Source organism: Centroberyx gerrardi, chromosome 24 (assembly GCF_048128805.1).
Source record: "Centroberyx gerrardi isolate f3 chromosome 24, fCenGer3.hap1.cur.20231027, whole genome shotgun sequence".
Lineage (NCBI taxonomy): Eukaryota > Metazoa > Chordata > Actinopteri > Beryciformes > Berycidae > Centroberyx > Centroberyx gerrardi.
Genome location: NC_136020.1, coordinates 14,856,648 through 14,873,612, shown reverse-complemented (window position 1 = coordinate 14,873,612; position 16,965 = coordinate 14,856,648). Strand labels below are relative to the sequence as shown.

The following is a 16,965-nucleotide window of genomic DNA, read 5'->3' as shown; positions in this document are numbered from 1 at the left end:
CCAAAGGGCTGTTTGGCTTTACAGCATGTTATGACAGCTTTGTAATGGAGTGGCCTCTCTGTGTGAGGACAAACACATATGTGCACTTGTTCCCGCACACCCACAAATTATGCAGACTTTCATGGGCACACATATGCAAACATACATTTACACACACACACACACACACACACACACACACACATACACACACGCACGCACACACACACGCACACAAAGAGCGAAATCATTTGACCAAACATCCCAGGGAACATTGCAGGAAATACATTGCAAGATAATGTCATTTCAAACAACAAAATGAATGCCTTAGAGAGAATATGCAAAGCATCCCAGTGAACCATTACAGTTCCAGCAGATACATGAACATGGCCACACAATCAAACAAATATGCAGAGTAGAGTGATGCCAAGACAGAATGCAATTCTTCCTTTTTCCTGAGTAGCTTGTCAGAAGATTGAGTCGTCCACTCCATTCCGTTCAAGGCAGCTTTCCATATTTGAGTGCTTCTCGGCACAGACCCTTACTGCACTTTAATTAAGGTTTGGCATGCATTATACAAATAGAAAACGCTTAAGAGTGCAGAAAGGCTCATATTAGATGAGCTTTTTTCCCCTTTTCAAAAAAAGGCAATGTTTCTCAATCAACAGATGGTATTTACTCAAATTATACACAGCAAATGAGGGCTAGGGTGAGATGCTTTCTTTCAGAGCCCATTGGCAGTCCATTAAAAACAGAAATTGTGTGTGCAAATCCACCGAGATACAAGGAGAGTGACACAGAATTAGGGATGGTTGTGTTATTCATTGGCAGCCAAAATCCAATAGAAAGTCTTCTGATCCTTAAATGAAAAGTATCTCCAGCAAAGCATTATAATTGCCTCTCAAAATTACACACATATCCCCTTTCTTTCTTCCATGATCCAAACACAGTGCAAGATCCATTCCCAGTCAGATGATACAGTAGACTACACCGTCCTAATTGCTTTGATTACGAACAATGTGTTTCTCGATGTTTCTCAGGAGAGATAGTACCTTAGTGGGAAAGAGTTCAATATAAGAGCATGTCTGGCAGAATGAGCCGCTTTAAACCAGACTACCTCTGTCTGTCATCTCTCCTCAGACATGGAGAGAAACAGAATTGCTGGGGCACTCAAACAAACATGTGAGGAAATGGGCCAGTGCTCAAAAGCAACAGGATTTGTGATCTGCATATGCTGAATAGGACTAAAATATACATAAGTGAGATGTTAATTTGTACTCCCAACACAAAGTGGCACAGTTTCAGCCCCAGTTTAAAGATTAAATCCCACAAAATGTCATGCCTTGTTTCATCAGCAATGGCCTCATTCATCTATCTCTCATGCCCAGGAAGCATTGTAGAGGTTTCTATAAAATATCAATATCGAGTCATGACAGTTTAATGGAAAACAAGCAAGAAAGGGAAACTAGACGAAAGCCATTCTGTATGATATCTAACCTTATACTTCACTACTTCCCATTCCCTTAACCTAATAGCATTAACATGGAGAAATCTGAATAGATGCTAGCCTCTTTCACAACATCTGACTTGGCCCTTCTGGGACCAAATTGGGATGATCAATGTCCAAAACAAAACAGTAATTGCCAGACTCATAATGAAAATGGGTCCTTAATAGATATTTCTCATCAGCGGCACCTACAGCACAGCATGCAATTTAGCTGGGTTGTTTACAAGCAATTCCACCATCATATTTTGTGTTTTCAGGCAACTAGGCTAAGGTCATTACTTAATTGAATTATTTTTAGGGGGAAAATGGGACAGTGGAGCACATTTTCCACAAAAGCAAAAAAGCTATAATAAATAATTGAGTGTCTAAAGCAGACATCATACAAAATTGACATTTATTAATCTTGTATTATTCAATGCACTCTCTCTCTTGGTAGACGCACATATTGACATTCAAACATTGTCAACATACTGTGGTTAAACTCACTTAAAGAGAAATACCACTCAATTAAAGAATAAACATCTTAGTCTTATGGCCTTCGTTATCCAATCACTGCTAGTAATCATGAAGAACTTTGACTCGGAGCCAAATTCACTCTGTAATGCTGTGCTGATGTACAAGAGCTGCTCCACTGACAATAAACAAGGACCTGACTTTGTGTACAACGTTTGTTTGAATTTTTACGTACAAATGTGTTTTGAATTTATAGAAGAGCTATCAATTCCAAAACAAAGAAAATGAAGAATTTCATTCTATAAGTGAGACATCCACCATTTGAATAGGTTGATGTTTGTCCTTACAAAATGACTGCTGGCATGGAAGTAAAACACATTACAGCTTAGTTATGAGTCATCTTGAAATGTTTGCTTACAAAAGCAGTTATATTTTTGAGGATAGAATCATATGTTTTTCAAATACTGACTCATGCATTTCAAGTGGCAAAGTTCTCCGAAATTGGATATATAGCGCTTTAGAATAAAAACCCTTCAATTGTTATTTCCAGGAAATTGTCTTGTCACAGTCACCATTTCCATCTTTTTCAATTGCTTTTCTGTGGAGCTGTACATCAGTGTGACATTACAGATGAGGGGATGGGACAAACTGCTCTCTGTCACTTCTGGCTAAAGGGAACGGTAGTGAGTATTCACTAATCCGGACTGGTTTGCCATTATGCCATATAGGAATCACATATATCAAATCTGAAATTCAGTGGTATTCCCCTTTAACATGGAATGAAAACAGCAAGGGAAGGAGGTTGAGTGAGTGTGCCCTGGGATATATTCATGGATATTCTCCCCATTAAATGTCAAATACACTTCACATTCAATGACAAGGTTTAGCACGTATTTTGACTGTCCCCAGGACCCAAATGACAAAAACGTTTTTGTTCCAAAATAAGACATCCACCATTTGAAAATGTTGTCACCTACTCTTAGAAAATGACTGCTGGCATGAACATAAAACTCACAAAGGGATATTGTCTCTATGAAATCCTTGTAAAGTTATCTATCTTTAGTCATTTGTCTACAAGACATTTTAGATGCTATAATAAACTAGAGCTTTAAAATATATCAGATAATGACATTTCCCCAGCATATGCAGTGTTTTGCAATGAAGCCCAATGAATGTAGGTGAGACAAGTTCATTCTGTTCACAATTTTAAACATATCAATGTAAATTTTCGACCTTCAGGCGAAGATTAACAGTGAGGATGTCGGTATGGTCATCGGCCATCACTTGATCGATCACCATTTCAAAACACTGCCATGACCACATCAATTCTGAAGGACCAGGAAAACCCCCAAACAGTTTTGTTAATTTCCATCTGTTGGTGTGAGCATATGATCTCTGCCCAATGAGAGGGATAAAAACAATTTTGCAAAATGGAAAATTTTTATTTTCAAAAATGTAAGCAACAGATTACACAGTTAACTTTCAGCAAATGCAATCCTAACTGAAACTGTACTCACATTCGGGACTTCAAAATGAAAGACTCACATACTTACACACAATCTATCTATAATATACAAAAAAGAATACATAATAAATATTAAAATGGCCACAAGAGAAAAAAGTAAGTTATTGAAAACAATCAGTAGAGAGCAAATGTAGGGAAAGTAGAAACAAGACGGTGTGCCTTAAATGTGTTTTTTTTTTTTTTTTTTATCCTTTTACATTTTTTACAAATTGTGCAAGATTTCATACTAAGGCTCTGGTCTTGAAGTGACTGTTGTCTAATCCATACTGCACACACATACACACAAACACTCGTACGCACATGCACCCACTGACACACACACACACACACACACGCGCACACACACACCCACACGCACACACACACTCCCTGTGCTCTGAGCACTCTGTGGGGTGTAGCAAACCATTGCAGAATAAAAATGGGCTGCTCAGTGTATGGCCTGTGATGCTCATGGGAGTGGACCAGCTTTTAAAATGGACATGCACTTCACGTTGATGTGAAAAGACTCCCCTTGCGTCTAAAAAGGACTTTTCAGGAGTGAATGAAATAAAAATAACCCAACAACCAAGAAACATGACAATATCATAACCATTAAGGCAAGAACACCCGGAGTGGCATCAGCAATACTGTAACAATATGTCAGTGTTTAGGTACATGGATATGATGAAACATTTAACTAGTTCTTCACTGTCTTTTTTAAGCACAAGGTTGTTCTTAAAAGCAACTTTTTTAAATCCAAACATCATTTCATCTTTTTTCCTCTTTTTTTTGTAAAAGGTGATAAGAAAATAACAATGCCAGACACTAGGGACATATGGATCGTAAAACTACAAGAAATAATTTCTAGTTTTAAGTTGCAACTTCAAAACCACACATTGTAAATCCCCATCGTTAAGCCCCGCCCAGAAAATGAAAAAGATATCACTTACATTAAAACCATTTTTATCCTCTTGTGATGGTGTATTCCAACAGTCACCAAGTTTTGCTTTACTTACAGCGATTGTGAAGTCTGTTGCAAATTAAAGCATTCATTGTTTAGTTTGGAAAAAAGAAACAAGTTGTCCTTGCAATGCAACTGGCAACTGTTGACCAAAAAAAGCATCTTTACATCTTCTTTTTAGTGCAACTCTTAAAATGTAAAACATCTCCAGTGATTCCTTGAGAGGTAATCATTTCTTTGTTTATGTTCTTTTTTCATTTTCTTTTCATATTTTTATGTATTTCATACCTCACAGAATTACGCATCTTCAAAATATCCAAAGCAAGGGGGTCAGTCCTTTGTTTTCATTGTTTTGTCAAAGATTTTTTTCTTTTTTTTTTTACTTTTTGCTTCTCTGCATTGGCATGGCCTTCCACAGCGTCTGTTTACTAGAACATAAACACAAGAGGGGATCCAGACCTCCTGCGTATTCCATTCTCTTCAGCCTCCACGTTTGATATTCAATCACCTTGACAGAGCCCCGTGATTGACAGTCCAACTTCTACCTCTGAAAAGAAGGGTGAGGAGAAGGAGGAAGAGGAGAAAACTGGAGGATGAAGAGAAGAGAGATAGAAAGAGAGAGTGCGCTGTACAATGGGAACGAGCCCAGATCAAGATCAATCAGGGAAATAGAGAGATAGAGGGGAAAAAACCCACAGCAAAGCCTTCATATAACGCAGTAGGGTTCCCTTGGTAACCTGGATTTTCTGCAGTAGAGGAGCGTGGTGCTGAAGCAGCGCCGGAGCTCCCTGTTGGAGAAGATGCAGATGAAGGGATTGACCCCAGCCTGGGCGAAGCTCATCCACACGGCTGCCGTCAGGTAGCCCCCGGGGACCACAGGGCCCCTCGCAAACACCCGCCAGTAGCAGGCTACCAGATAGGGCCCCCACAGCGCCAGGAAGAAAAACGTCATGATGTAGAACATCCTACTAATCCTCTTCTCTGTTTTGAACTCATCCAACACCAGTAGACGCCTGCGGCCCGCTGCGTTGCTGTTCTGCCGGATGCCCAGCAAGGTAGGCGGGGTGGGGCCTCTCCCAAATCCGGCGAGCCAGTTGGCCGCCGCCTGCCCGCTGGCGCCCGGCCCGTGGAAGGTCCAGTTCTGGCTGACGGCGGGCACGAACTGGACGGGCTTCATCTTCCGACGGTCGTGGACGAAGAAGATGAGCTTGAGGTAAACCAGCTGTGTGGCCAGGAGGATGAGCGCCAGCAGGAGCATGAAGCCCAGCGAGTCATTGGCCCTGAAGGAACGGTGCTGGAATGTGCACTGGTCCTCCTCCCGGATGAAGGAGTACGTCCCTACGTCCAGCACCGGGGGGAAAGCCATGGCCACCGACAACGTCCACACCATGCAGATGACGGCCAGACAGGTCCAGAAGGTCAGCCTCTTGGTGTAGAAACGATGATGCGCGATGGCCAGGTAGCGGGTGACGCTGACGCAGAATAGCATGAACGCCGTGTGGAAACAGGAGAGCACGCCCAGGAAGGCGATCACTTTGCAGGTGAGCGTGCCGTAGGTCCAGGCGGATCCATTCTTGACGGAGGTGAAGACGAAGGGGAAGCAGATGGCGGAGCGCAGGATGTCGGAGGCGCACAGGTCCAGCAGGAAGTAGTAGGGTGCGCGGTGCAGGCTCTTGTCTTTGACCAGCAGGATGGAGATCAGGAGGTTTCCGACCACGCCGACTCCGATGATGAAACCCAGAGAGGTCAGTTTGAGGAACGTGGCGAGAGGAGAGACATTCTGCAAGATGGTGTGGTCCCCTGCATGGCTATAGTTCGCCATAGATGGAGGAGGGATCATAAAGATAGCGGAATAGCTTCAGCCAAGTATCATGATCTAGGGGTGGCAGGGGGAGGCGATAGATCCATTTGGCGGTGTGCTTTGAAGAGGTTTCCAGGCATATAGGCAACCTCTCTTCTAAGGCATCCTTTGTTCCTTTGTCTCATCACACCTAAAAAAATCCCTGAAAAATATTATCCACCCATCAGCTTTCAGTCACATACAACAGCTGCATTGTTTTAACTGCACTGCCTCAATCTAGACTGTGATAAGTAATCATTTCCCTCTGCCTATGTCGTTTATTTTATTTATTTTTTTACATTTTCACATAGATTGCTCGTTGCATTTAGAGTGGCATGCAGTCAGCCGGTGCAGAGCTCTGCCCCAGCTTGAATACTTTGTCTAGAGAGAGAAAGACAGGGAGACGACGATAGAGCTTGATTAGACTAAAGCATTAATCCTGGTTACAATAATAGACTTTTCTTTTATGGGGCTTCGGAATTGACTGAACAAAAGCGCCGTGACAATAATAAGCCAACGCCGACTCTTCATTAACAGACGACGCATTTTTGCCAGTGTCTGTCGGAAAAAATGGGGTAGACAAAAGGTTTGGATTGGATTTTGAATTTTTTTTAGCGCACTGTGAAACATTAAGAGAAATGCAGTCCCCCAAAAAAGGCTCTTGATCACACCCTACACCCTGCAGAACAGATGAAAGCTATCTGAACCGAGGGATGCCTCGAATAAACTCGCCCTGCCTTCATGCTTTGTGGAAAATCAACGGAGGGTGCATACAGAATAAAGCATCCATGTTTTGTCTGATTAAAGGTTGACTGGATTACGAGTCTCACGTTAATAAGCAATGTTCTCATTAGGGCGTTTATTGAGCCAGTCTCTCATCCATTTTCCAGATCATCTTTGATGTTACAAATTACAAACAAAGACTTAAGAAAATATACTGACTAATACTAACACTGAAACCGCATTTTAACGTAAATATCTTGTAAATGTCGGAATGTAATAATGACATCAGAATGAGATGGATGCGTTTTTATCGAAAAAGCCAGGTTGTTAGAATTAACAATGCTAAGCCTGCCGGTTGCAATATTATGGGATGTCACATTCGATATATATTTCTGATGTTCTGAATATTAAATAATTGCTATTATGTATCAATGAATTTCAATAATATTGGCGTTTATGCCTACTTACGCGTTTTTACGCATCCTCCAATCGTCGGACGAGCATTTTACGCGCGTTTGGATATATCTAAGAGACATTTCTGTCGAAAACATTGCAGGATAAAATCACTGTTGTTGCATCCCAATCGGTAGACTGCTGGATAAAGCATAACAGTGTAGCGGATCCGCACGTCCATTAGACTAGAATAATTTCCAAGTACCCGGTAGGAATTGACCAGAATCGGAGGCACTAAACAAGACAAGGCCAAATGAGACGGACAGCCGAAGACAAGATCAATCAAACCCCTACCTGTTGATAATCCTATTTCGTTTCCCTCCTGGAGGTTATTTACATTGCAGAAGTCAGGTTTTGCTGTTAAAAAAGCTTGGTTTGTTGCCTGCCCCCTTTTTTCCTCCACGGTGAATATACAGTAAACGGAGCGGACTGCGCATGCGCACTGGATCCCTATTTGTGATCCAAGACGCGTCTTGTCTCTTGTTGCAGCAGCAGCTCCGTCTCTCTCACGGCAACATCTGCTCAACGGGGCCACTGCTGGCCGGTAACGCGTTACAGTACGATTACCTACTGGTTTCCCCGGTAACGTGTAGTGTAACAGATTACTATTTCAGTCTCCACTTATGTTATCAGCCCCACTCTAATTATGAGGCTGTACCAAAACTATACACAGCCTATCATACCCCACACCCATTGGGTTTCCTCATAATTAGTCTCACATTAAGTTAGCTTTGGTGAAAAATGTCCTAAAAGTTTCTTCATTTTTTCCGAGTGTAATTATTCCCACTTTGATTTTCGGGTCATAAATCAACGTTATTTGTTTACCGTATTGAGAGTTAACTGAGTTATCCTAACCGCCAAAATGTAGAGATTGCGGTGAGACAGTAAGTGGAGCAGGTAAAAATGAGTAACTAGGAATGAGTAATGCATTACTTTTTTTGAGTGACGAGCCCAAAACTGATGGGGGCAGCATCGGCATCAGCAGAGTACATCTGGTTCAGCCTGGGCCTGGCCAACTCATCATCAAACAGCCGAATGAAAAATCACTGTAATATTCCTACAATGTGTCTTGGATACACAATGGTGGGTTTATAGTGACCTTATCTTACTTTATGGTATTTTTTTTTATCTCCTATGGTACCACTATAATATTACAAATATCCCCATAGGGAGTTATCTTTTTGCTGGGACATTCATATAGTATCCTTATCAAATTTATTACATTACATATATTTATTTTTACTATAGTAAGCTACAGTAGGGATATGGTTTTGTCAGTTTTACCTTGGGCAGTTACGGAGTACATCTTAATCACAGAGATTATATTGAAGTGTATGTAGGCCTAGACAGTACAGAATAGTAATCCTATGATACATTTGAGAAGGATGCTATCCAATCAGAGCAAAACTATAACATAGCATGCAGCTACAATAGGTCCAGTATTAAACCTCTGAAAATCTTACAGTAATGCAACAAAAGATACAAAAAAAAATACCATAAAGCACAATAAGGTCACTGTAAATTCACTATTAAGTACCACAGACACAAGTCGTATAGTGAATTTTCATTCAGCATTATTGTGTCTTCATCATGCTCTTACCTGTTTCAGTGTATGTTATGTGCGAAGTGAAGGGTTAAATCAGGTAATGGTTCACCTCAAGGCAGAATGACTCTACTGTATATGCATAATTGACAAGCACTTTGTGCACTGTTGTTCATTCTGCCTGGGCTGCATGATAAATTCATTGGATCTGATTTGTGAACTATGTATGGAGAGCTGTGATGCTATGAGCAGTGTAACAAGTGAACACTGATTCATTCATTCACACAGACACATATGCAAGGCCATACACAGAAACACAACACACATACATAATATACAGTGGTGGGACTATATTGCTTTGTATCTACCCTGGCTATCAAACATTCATTAATTATGATAATAAATGTATGAAATGTGTGGTGTTACTCCTGGCAACTGATACCGTTTTCACATATAGTGTACAATATGAACCGTACAGATTTCTATTGTTTATGATTAAAAAAGCATGATGCTGAGAGTCAACGCGCAGTTATTTTCTTTTCAATCCCAGCCCACTGAATATCAAACCATGGCAAACCATTAAAACATATAGCGAGGCACACTGCACGCACTTCCTTGACCACTATACACCAAAAAGCTGGATAATTGTTAAAAAACCACAGAGGGATACACAAGAGGTGAAAGAGTAAGGAGATATTCTTACTCTAAAAGAAGCTGCTATTTGATTTACATTTTACTCAAGTCAAAGATTCATTTTCTATAAAGTGATTAAAGAGTAGCAGTACCTAATAAAAATATAATCATATATGATCAGTACAACTGAGCACTTATTTACTTTTAAGCACAGACCATAATGATTTTGTGCATGTTCCAATATCCTCTGCCCAGAATGAACAATCACCCATTTTGGCATGGTCCTTACAAATAATTTGATGCATCATCATCACCCCAAGGTTAAGGCTGAACAATGTTTAATCATCAGCTATGGAAGGTAATAAAGTCAAGAATTGTTTTACTATATGTGCCAGATCTCATTGTTACTCTTCTGTCCAAAAATGAGGGGTGAGTAAATGAAGGGTTTCATTCAAAACTGCATTTTGGAGAAACAGTGAACCCTGATGCTCATTGTTCAATAATTGTTCAATATTTCAAAAATACAACTGATTATCTAGAATATTACTATTTTATAAGCAAAAGTTGTAAGACTATTAAGACTAATGACTTAAAAAATAAAGTTGCTCTTTCATGCCAGGAAACATTTTGTAGGGGTAGATGTTGCATTTTCCAATGGACATCTCATTTTGGAATGAAGCTCTTCAAACACTCGCAGCAGTTATGCAGGCAAAGGTTGAGTCGAGTTAAAATCTACTCAAAATAAAAGTTGAGGTAAAATCTACTCAAGCCCAATAACTAGAGTAGTTGTACCACGTTACTGCCTCTAGTGCTCTCACCAGTGTCTGGAAGTCACAGTGCCAGGTTCATTTGGTGTGGGAAAACCTTTGCCTCATGCATGGGAGTGGCTAGACCTCCCTTTATTGAGACAAGAGAAGGGATGAGAGAAGGGACTGGTGATGGAAGCTAGAATTATAGCATGATATAATACATCTGATAGTTTATGTGTGTTTATCTGCTCCTACGCAAATAAGTTCACTCACTGTGCTGTTTTTGCTGGCACATACACAACAGTCCAGAATTCAAAGGCATAGCACAAGTTGTTGATTATGCAACATATTCTAACTGGAAAGAGGAAGAGAATACAAACATTTCACATGGGTGAAACTGCATATTTAAAGGTGGGACCGCCTAAAGCAATGAGTCACTAACGGCGGCTTGAACGTTAAAACACTCTCATTTGCAATTAAAATAATTGTTTTGGTACGGTCTACAGTGTTTGGGATGGTTTTGTGTGTGGAAACCTGCACAGACCAACAGACACAGAGAGCAGGTCCTGGCAGGATCCAGCAGGGGGAAAGGTCAGGCTGATCAGAGGCTGAGCCACTCTTCCTCCTCCTCAGGGCACGACAGCATTGTTTCTGCACTTCCTGAATGAGATAAAGACTGAGCAATTGGGCTTACATATCACTGTGAGGATAAATCATTCATATATCATGCAAACTGCATCAGATAAAGCAATTTATTATTCATAAAGCTATTGTCTCATTTTTTTTTTTTCTTGGCAGCGATGGCAACGCAGCAACTCAACCCTCTGTGTTTGACCACACTGGTGATATTGTGCTAGTAGCAATGGCAGTGTCGTGTTACACATTCAACAAAGAAAAAAAACACATCACCAGGGAATCACAGTGACCACCCCAAGCATGGAAAGCTTGCCACAATAAGCATTGGAAGAATCCTTATAGGAGCATATAAGTGCAGCAGCCTTTTTAATACAGAAGGCTATTACTGTTTGGTCCTTGGATCCTCAACAGTACAAAAGCTAATAGTTCGTGTGTTTTTGAACTTCCTGGATTTTGCTTCCTCCCCCCCTTCCCCAAGAAAAGTCCACTGTCCTGTCCTCGTTACCATTGAGCTGGATGCTTTATTTCCAATAAGGCACGTTTCGTATCAGTCCTTTCGACACACACACACCTTGTGCCAGTAGTTCCTCAGGTCAGGACATCAGAGCTGTGGGAAGACGCAGGGTGGGGGGGAAACATGTTTGCAGGCCGGTCGCACCTCATCAAGCGACTCCTCACAGCAGTCCGTTCCGTCTCCGTGCGTACCAGCCGAGGCAGGCGCAGAAGCCCACCACCGATAGGACCGTGCCCAGGAGCAGCGCCAAGGCGTCGCCCGCGTCGTACGCCTCCGCCGGGGGGATGAGAGAGAGGAAGATCACCCACAGGATCGCTGCAGCAGTTGGGAGTTCAAGTTTGGGAGCCATGTTGCCTTCCACCGTTACAGCTGATGATTGTCGGGAAGCAGGAGCGCCTGCGTCGAAGTCGAATGACAGCAACGGAGCGACCGAACTTCCTGGTTCGCTCAGCCAATCGCGTCGCTGCTTTATTCTAACCCTGCCTCCTGGATCTGATTGTGTCTCTCTTAAAACCAGATTCAGACAGCAATAGCAGTCCTTTTCACGGTTTTAATATCGCTATAGTTTTTTTATTTTTGTTTGATTTGTTTTTCAAGCGCGGAGAACTGAATTGATCAGACTAAAATGCAAATTAATCCTGTGTTGAAAACTGTAATTATTCTACAGTGTTGGGATTTCTGACAGCAATCCCCTTATTGGTCACAATTAGGCTGACAGGCTGTCATTGCTTCACGTCCTTATTCCTCAGGCCCTGCTATAAACAATGCAGACTATTTTACATAGATCAGTCAAGCTCATCAACAGCTCTTGTTTGAAGCCTGATATTCCCACTGAAGACAAATGAGTGTTGACATGCATAGGCTATGATGTACCATGTGTGACTTCTTGGTCAAGGTCAAAATATAAAAACTGTCAAAACAGCCAAGAGACAAGTATTTTCCATATTATTGAAAATATTGGCTGCCTTAGGCATTGAATGAAACTAACCCCGTCTACTGAGGATTAATTCAATTTGGACAGCAAGATAATTTCACACTATATGGACTTTATGATCTCCATTTCCAACCCAACTATTCGACTTCACCTCTGTACACTCCTGATCTCCCGGAACACACTAAAATTGGTTCAAATCGTCTGTGTTGCGATGACTAAACATGATATGCCACGTTTCACCTCATGCTACAAATTATTTGGCGTAAAGAGCTGTGGGGGGTTTCAAGGCCCATATCTCTCTGGGCGATGTAGCCTAGGGCACTTAGGCTGTAATTTAATTAGAGCGCACAAGCCAAAGTAAAATATTGACCTTGTAAGCCTGCCACACCTCCGTACCTGACCTGTTCCAAGCAGAGAGATGAATAGGCACACAGTCCCTCCGCTCGCTCTCCTCGTTCTCTCCTCACACACTCTCTCTCACTCTCGCCTCGCGTCTCTCTCTGACAATCTGTCTCTTTCACTCGCACGCACACACAAACACAAGTTGTTGCAAGTCCTATCTGATCTCTATGGCTGTATCATTCCCAGGGGGACCACACGCCCATCACAAGCCTCTCAAAGAGATTCTCATCCGGGACAGAAAAAATGAGATAAAAGAGCCTGCTACCATTGCCACCACTGTCACACTCTGCAGCTTATATCCCCAAGACACACACACACACACATGTTGGAACTGTACATGTGTATACATTCCTGTGATTTACAATCATTCCCTAATGTAAGCCCAATACTAAATTCTAATCTCAACATTAACCCCAACCCAAAAATAAGCTTTTTATTTTTTTTTCCTTTTTTACCCCATCAAGCTATCAAAAAATGTCCTCCAAAACCATTTTCTGGTAACTAAACTTTTGAATTTTGGACACACACACACACACACACACACACACACATGCACACACACAAACACACAGCAGCAGCAGCACTTTCCCTGGATCTCAGTGGTGCTGGTAATTGATCAGTGGGAGGATGAGGGAATATATAGAAATGAGAGTGTTTGTCTAACGGGCCAGGACAGTGACATTAATCTCCCCCAGCCATGTGCTCTGCATTGTAATGTGCTACTCAGCACCAAGGCCCCATTGCTAAACCTGCACACTGAGGAGATGGAACAGTACAAGGTGTGTGTGTGTGTGTGTGTGTGTGTGTGTATGTGTGTGTGTGTGTGCATGTGTATGTGTGTCTATATACTTGTCTGTTTGTGTCTGTATGTGTACCAGTGCAAGACACTGCGTATTAAAAAACAAAAAAAACTCTTTCCGTGTCTGTATGTGTGTGTGTGTGTGTGTGTGTGTGTGTGTGTGTGTGTGTGAGTCAGAATAACTCTTGTTTCCAGTTACTCCACTCAGAGGTTTTTGTTTATCCTTTCCTGTTCCTCCTGACTTTAAGAGACATTTCTTCCCCTCAATCGGCGTAAAGTGCCAATGGCTGCCAGCAATCAGCGACTTACAGAAAGAGGCTGGCAAGGAAGACGCACTACAAAAATGTCCATCTCAACATGTCATTTAATTTTGTATTGAGATGTAAAATCTTGTGAGTGGGTGCGAGTGTGTGTTTGCATAATGTATGTGTGGTTGGTGGTAGAGAATTTATATACAAAAGCACTGTATGTGCAGTCCTATTGTCCTATCGGTTACTTTAGGTACCAACGATAAAGTGTCTATTTGTACCATATGTGTTTATTTAGAAATATATCACAATATTTCCTTGCATCATCGCGTCCGCCATCCTTACTGATTAAACCTCCATTCATATCTGTTATGTTGAGAGAAGTGGGCCAAGTGACAGCCCACTTGATACCTCTTTGTGTGTGTGTGTGCGTGTGTGTGTGTGTGTGTGTGTTTGTGTGACTACGTGTACAGCATGCTTCATTAGAGTTATATAAAGCCATCCATAGTTCTTCCCAATCTTTTCTGAAATTACTTCACTTTGTATAGGCGTTTACTTTGTACATGTTTTGAACTTCAAGCTTTGTATGAAGTTGAATCAAGCCTGTAGCAATTTTAATATACAGTAGCCTATTTACAAAATTCCAAATTGAAAGATTTTCATGTTGCTTTGATCATTTTTTTTTTTTCTGTTTTTGGTCAAGGACACCATGTTGAGGTTATCTGTTCTCGAATGTTGTTCGGAGGTTGAGAGAACTGAAAAGACCAATTTTCAGAGGCCTTCGTTTTGTAAACATCATCCATTCTCAATTACTTTCTACCACAGTGGAGACAGAGTTGTCCACCTTCACTAAAGATCACAAAAACATCTCTCCCCAAAGATTAATTATGTTCTGAAATTGGTTTCTCAGAAAACAGTGAGAAGAGGACCCTTAAAAGCGATTGGTGCTTTTGTAGTGGGCCAGTGCACGATCCATAATGAATTGTAGTGTGAGGGACATGACAAATGGATTGTCCTGTGGCTTTTGTGGTAATGTTCTAGATGTTAAAGTACTTAACAGGGCCTGAATCAACACTGGAGAAGAAAGGAAGGGCAGCTTGGTTTTGCATAACGTAGCGTGACTCGTACTGAGGGTGGAGAGGCCTTTGAATCACATTGCTAGAGACGTGGGATGAGCTGAAACACATCACAAGCCTGTAAAAAGGAGAATGACACAGAATAATTATCTATTCAAATTGGATGTTGACAAGGAGGCGGGTAGGGTGCTTGACAATCTCCCATCCGAGCGTTACGGTGACAGTTGTATAATACTCTAAAGGGTAATCAATTCATCCTTGCATTGTTTAAGTATGTTATCAAATCGGATCACTCGCTCAACCGTATTTGTCATAATGATTGAGTTATTGTAGAGTTTCACCATATGCACACATGCTAGATAGTTCATGGAGACCGCCTTTTTTCCCAGAAAAGCTTGGAAAACCTGCGACAGTTTATATATGGCAAGCTTACATTAGCCACACACCGATGTTTTTGCTTCATAGTCTCATTACTGTTATTGTGCAATGACATAATGACTGTAATTTGCAATTTTAATTTGAAGGTATTTTCAGCCACATCAGTCGTTAACAGTTAAAGAACTAAGATTATTTTCATATATTAAGATCATATTCATGAAGTGGACACTTTAAGTATTTATTCTTAATGTCTTTGAGTGCAATGACTCCTATAAATCTTCAACCCATAAACATCACCAGAGTCTTGATACCTTCCTGTCAAGCTCCCTGTCCAGCCTTCTACCATTTCAACACATGGTTCATTAAATACCACATCAGTAAATGAGGGTCTGGTCTGTGGAATCGCATTAGGCCCGAAACATCATCATCACACCGCGGAGCATAAAGATAGACATGAGTTACTTAATGGTAATTTATAATAATGGTTGTTTCTCCCTGCGATTTTCCCCATAGAGTTTCGTGGGGAAATTAGTAGAAGCAGAATTGGTACCAGCAGGTTGCAGCAGAAGGCATCGGCTGGAGTGCAGGAAGCCTGCCTTTAGGCACAGCAGAAATAAGTCCTTCCAAAATGAAATACCCACCATTTGAAAAAAGTGACAACTACCCTTACAAAATGATTTATTACACAACGTTTAATACAAGTCATTAAAAACAAATCACCTTACTTTTCCAAGGGCGGGAGGAAACCTAATGCCGTAGTTTACAAAATGATAACACTTTAACACACTGGATCCTTTATATTTTTGAGATATTAGACGACGAACCTCAGGTGATGAGTTTTTGAATTTTTTTCCAAAATGGATTTATAGTGTTATGGAAAAGAACGCTTCAAATGGTTTCATTTCATTAGCAGCTGTATTATTGATGAGCTTCTCCAAAACAAAAAAGATGGAGGCCTCTGGCAGCATGCATACAGATTTAAGTTTTCTTCAGCTGCATGATCATGTGTACCCTGCTACAAATATCAGTCAAATATGGCCGAGAGCTGAGTACATCACAGTTATTCATAGCATGTCTGTGTGTGTGTGTGTGTGTGTGTGTGTGTGTGTGTGTGTGTGTGTGCATGTAAGATTGATAGCTCATCACATTTCCTGTCATGGTGTAAATGTCACCTCTGTGGCGTGCGATGATGAACGCAATCATGTGGTTGGTTCATCATCTGCAGCATCCATCTCCATGGGAATGTTTGTTCAAAAGTCACTGACACACACACACACACACACACACACACACACATACACACACACACAGGCAGAGGCAGGCTGTCCATCTCTGCCTCTGGGATGTTAATCTAACATCTGAATCACGTTATACTGGGATTATCCTGATTATTCTCCATATTTTTTTCATTTTGGGAGCAGTTGTTCCTTCTTAAATAAAACACTAGTCACGTGTCAGAACACTGATGTGAGCGACCAAGCTTGCTGCTGTTTTTGACATTGTGTGTGTGTGTGTGTGTGTGTGTGATCTTTGGGATCTTAATGCTGCTATAGTAATAGCCACAGTGGCACCCCAAAGCGAGATTGGGGGTTCTGAGGCAGAACAGGATTTCAACAGAACAGAGCTGTGCAAC

The 16,965-nt window shown here is 41.3% G+C and overlaps 2 protein-coding genes across 2 annotated transcripts; both read right to left on the bottom strand.

Annotated features, from left to right (window-relative positions):
* Window positions 1-5,110: 5,110 nt before the first annotated feature.
* On the bottom strand, window positions 5,111-6,244 carry gpr85 (G protein-coupled receptor 85). Its single transcript, XM_071914562.2, has one exon. The coding sequence runs from the start codon at window positions 6,242-6,244 to the stop codon at window positions 5,111-5,113; it is 1,134 nt and encodes a 377-aa protein (XP_071770663.1).
* Window positions 6,245-11,079: 4,835 nt separating this feature from the next.
* LOC139923728 (small integral membrane protein 30) lies at window positions 11,080-11,895 on the bottom strand. The gene has a single exon (XM_071914563.2). The coding sequence runs from the start codon at window positions 11,842-11,844 to the stop codon at window positions 11,656-11,658; it is 189 nt and encodes a 62-aa protein (XP_071770664.2). The 5' UTR covers window positions 11,845-11,895; the 3' UTR covers window positions 11,080-11,655.
* Window positions 11,896-16,965: the final 5,070 nt, after the last annotated feature.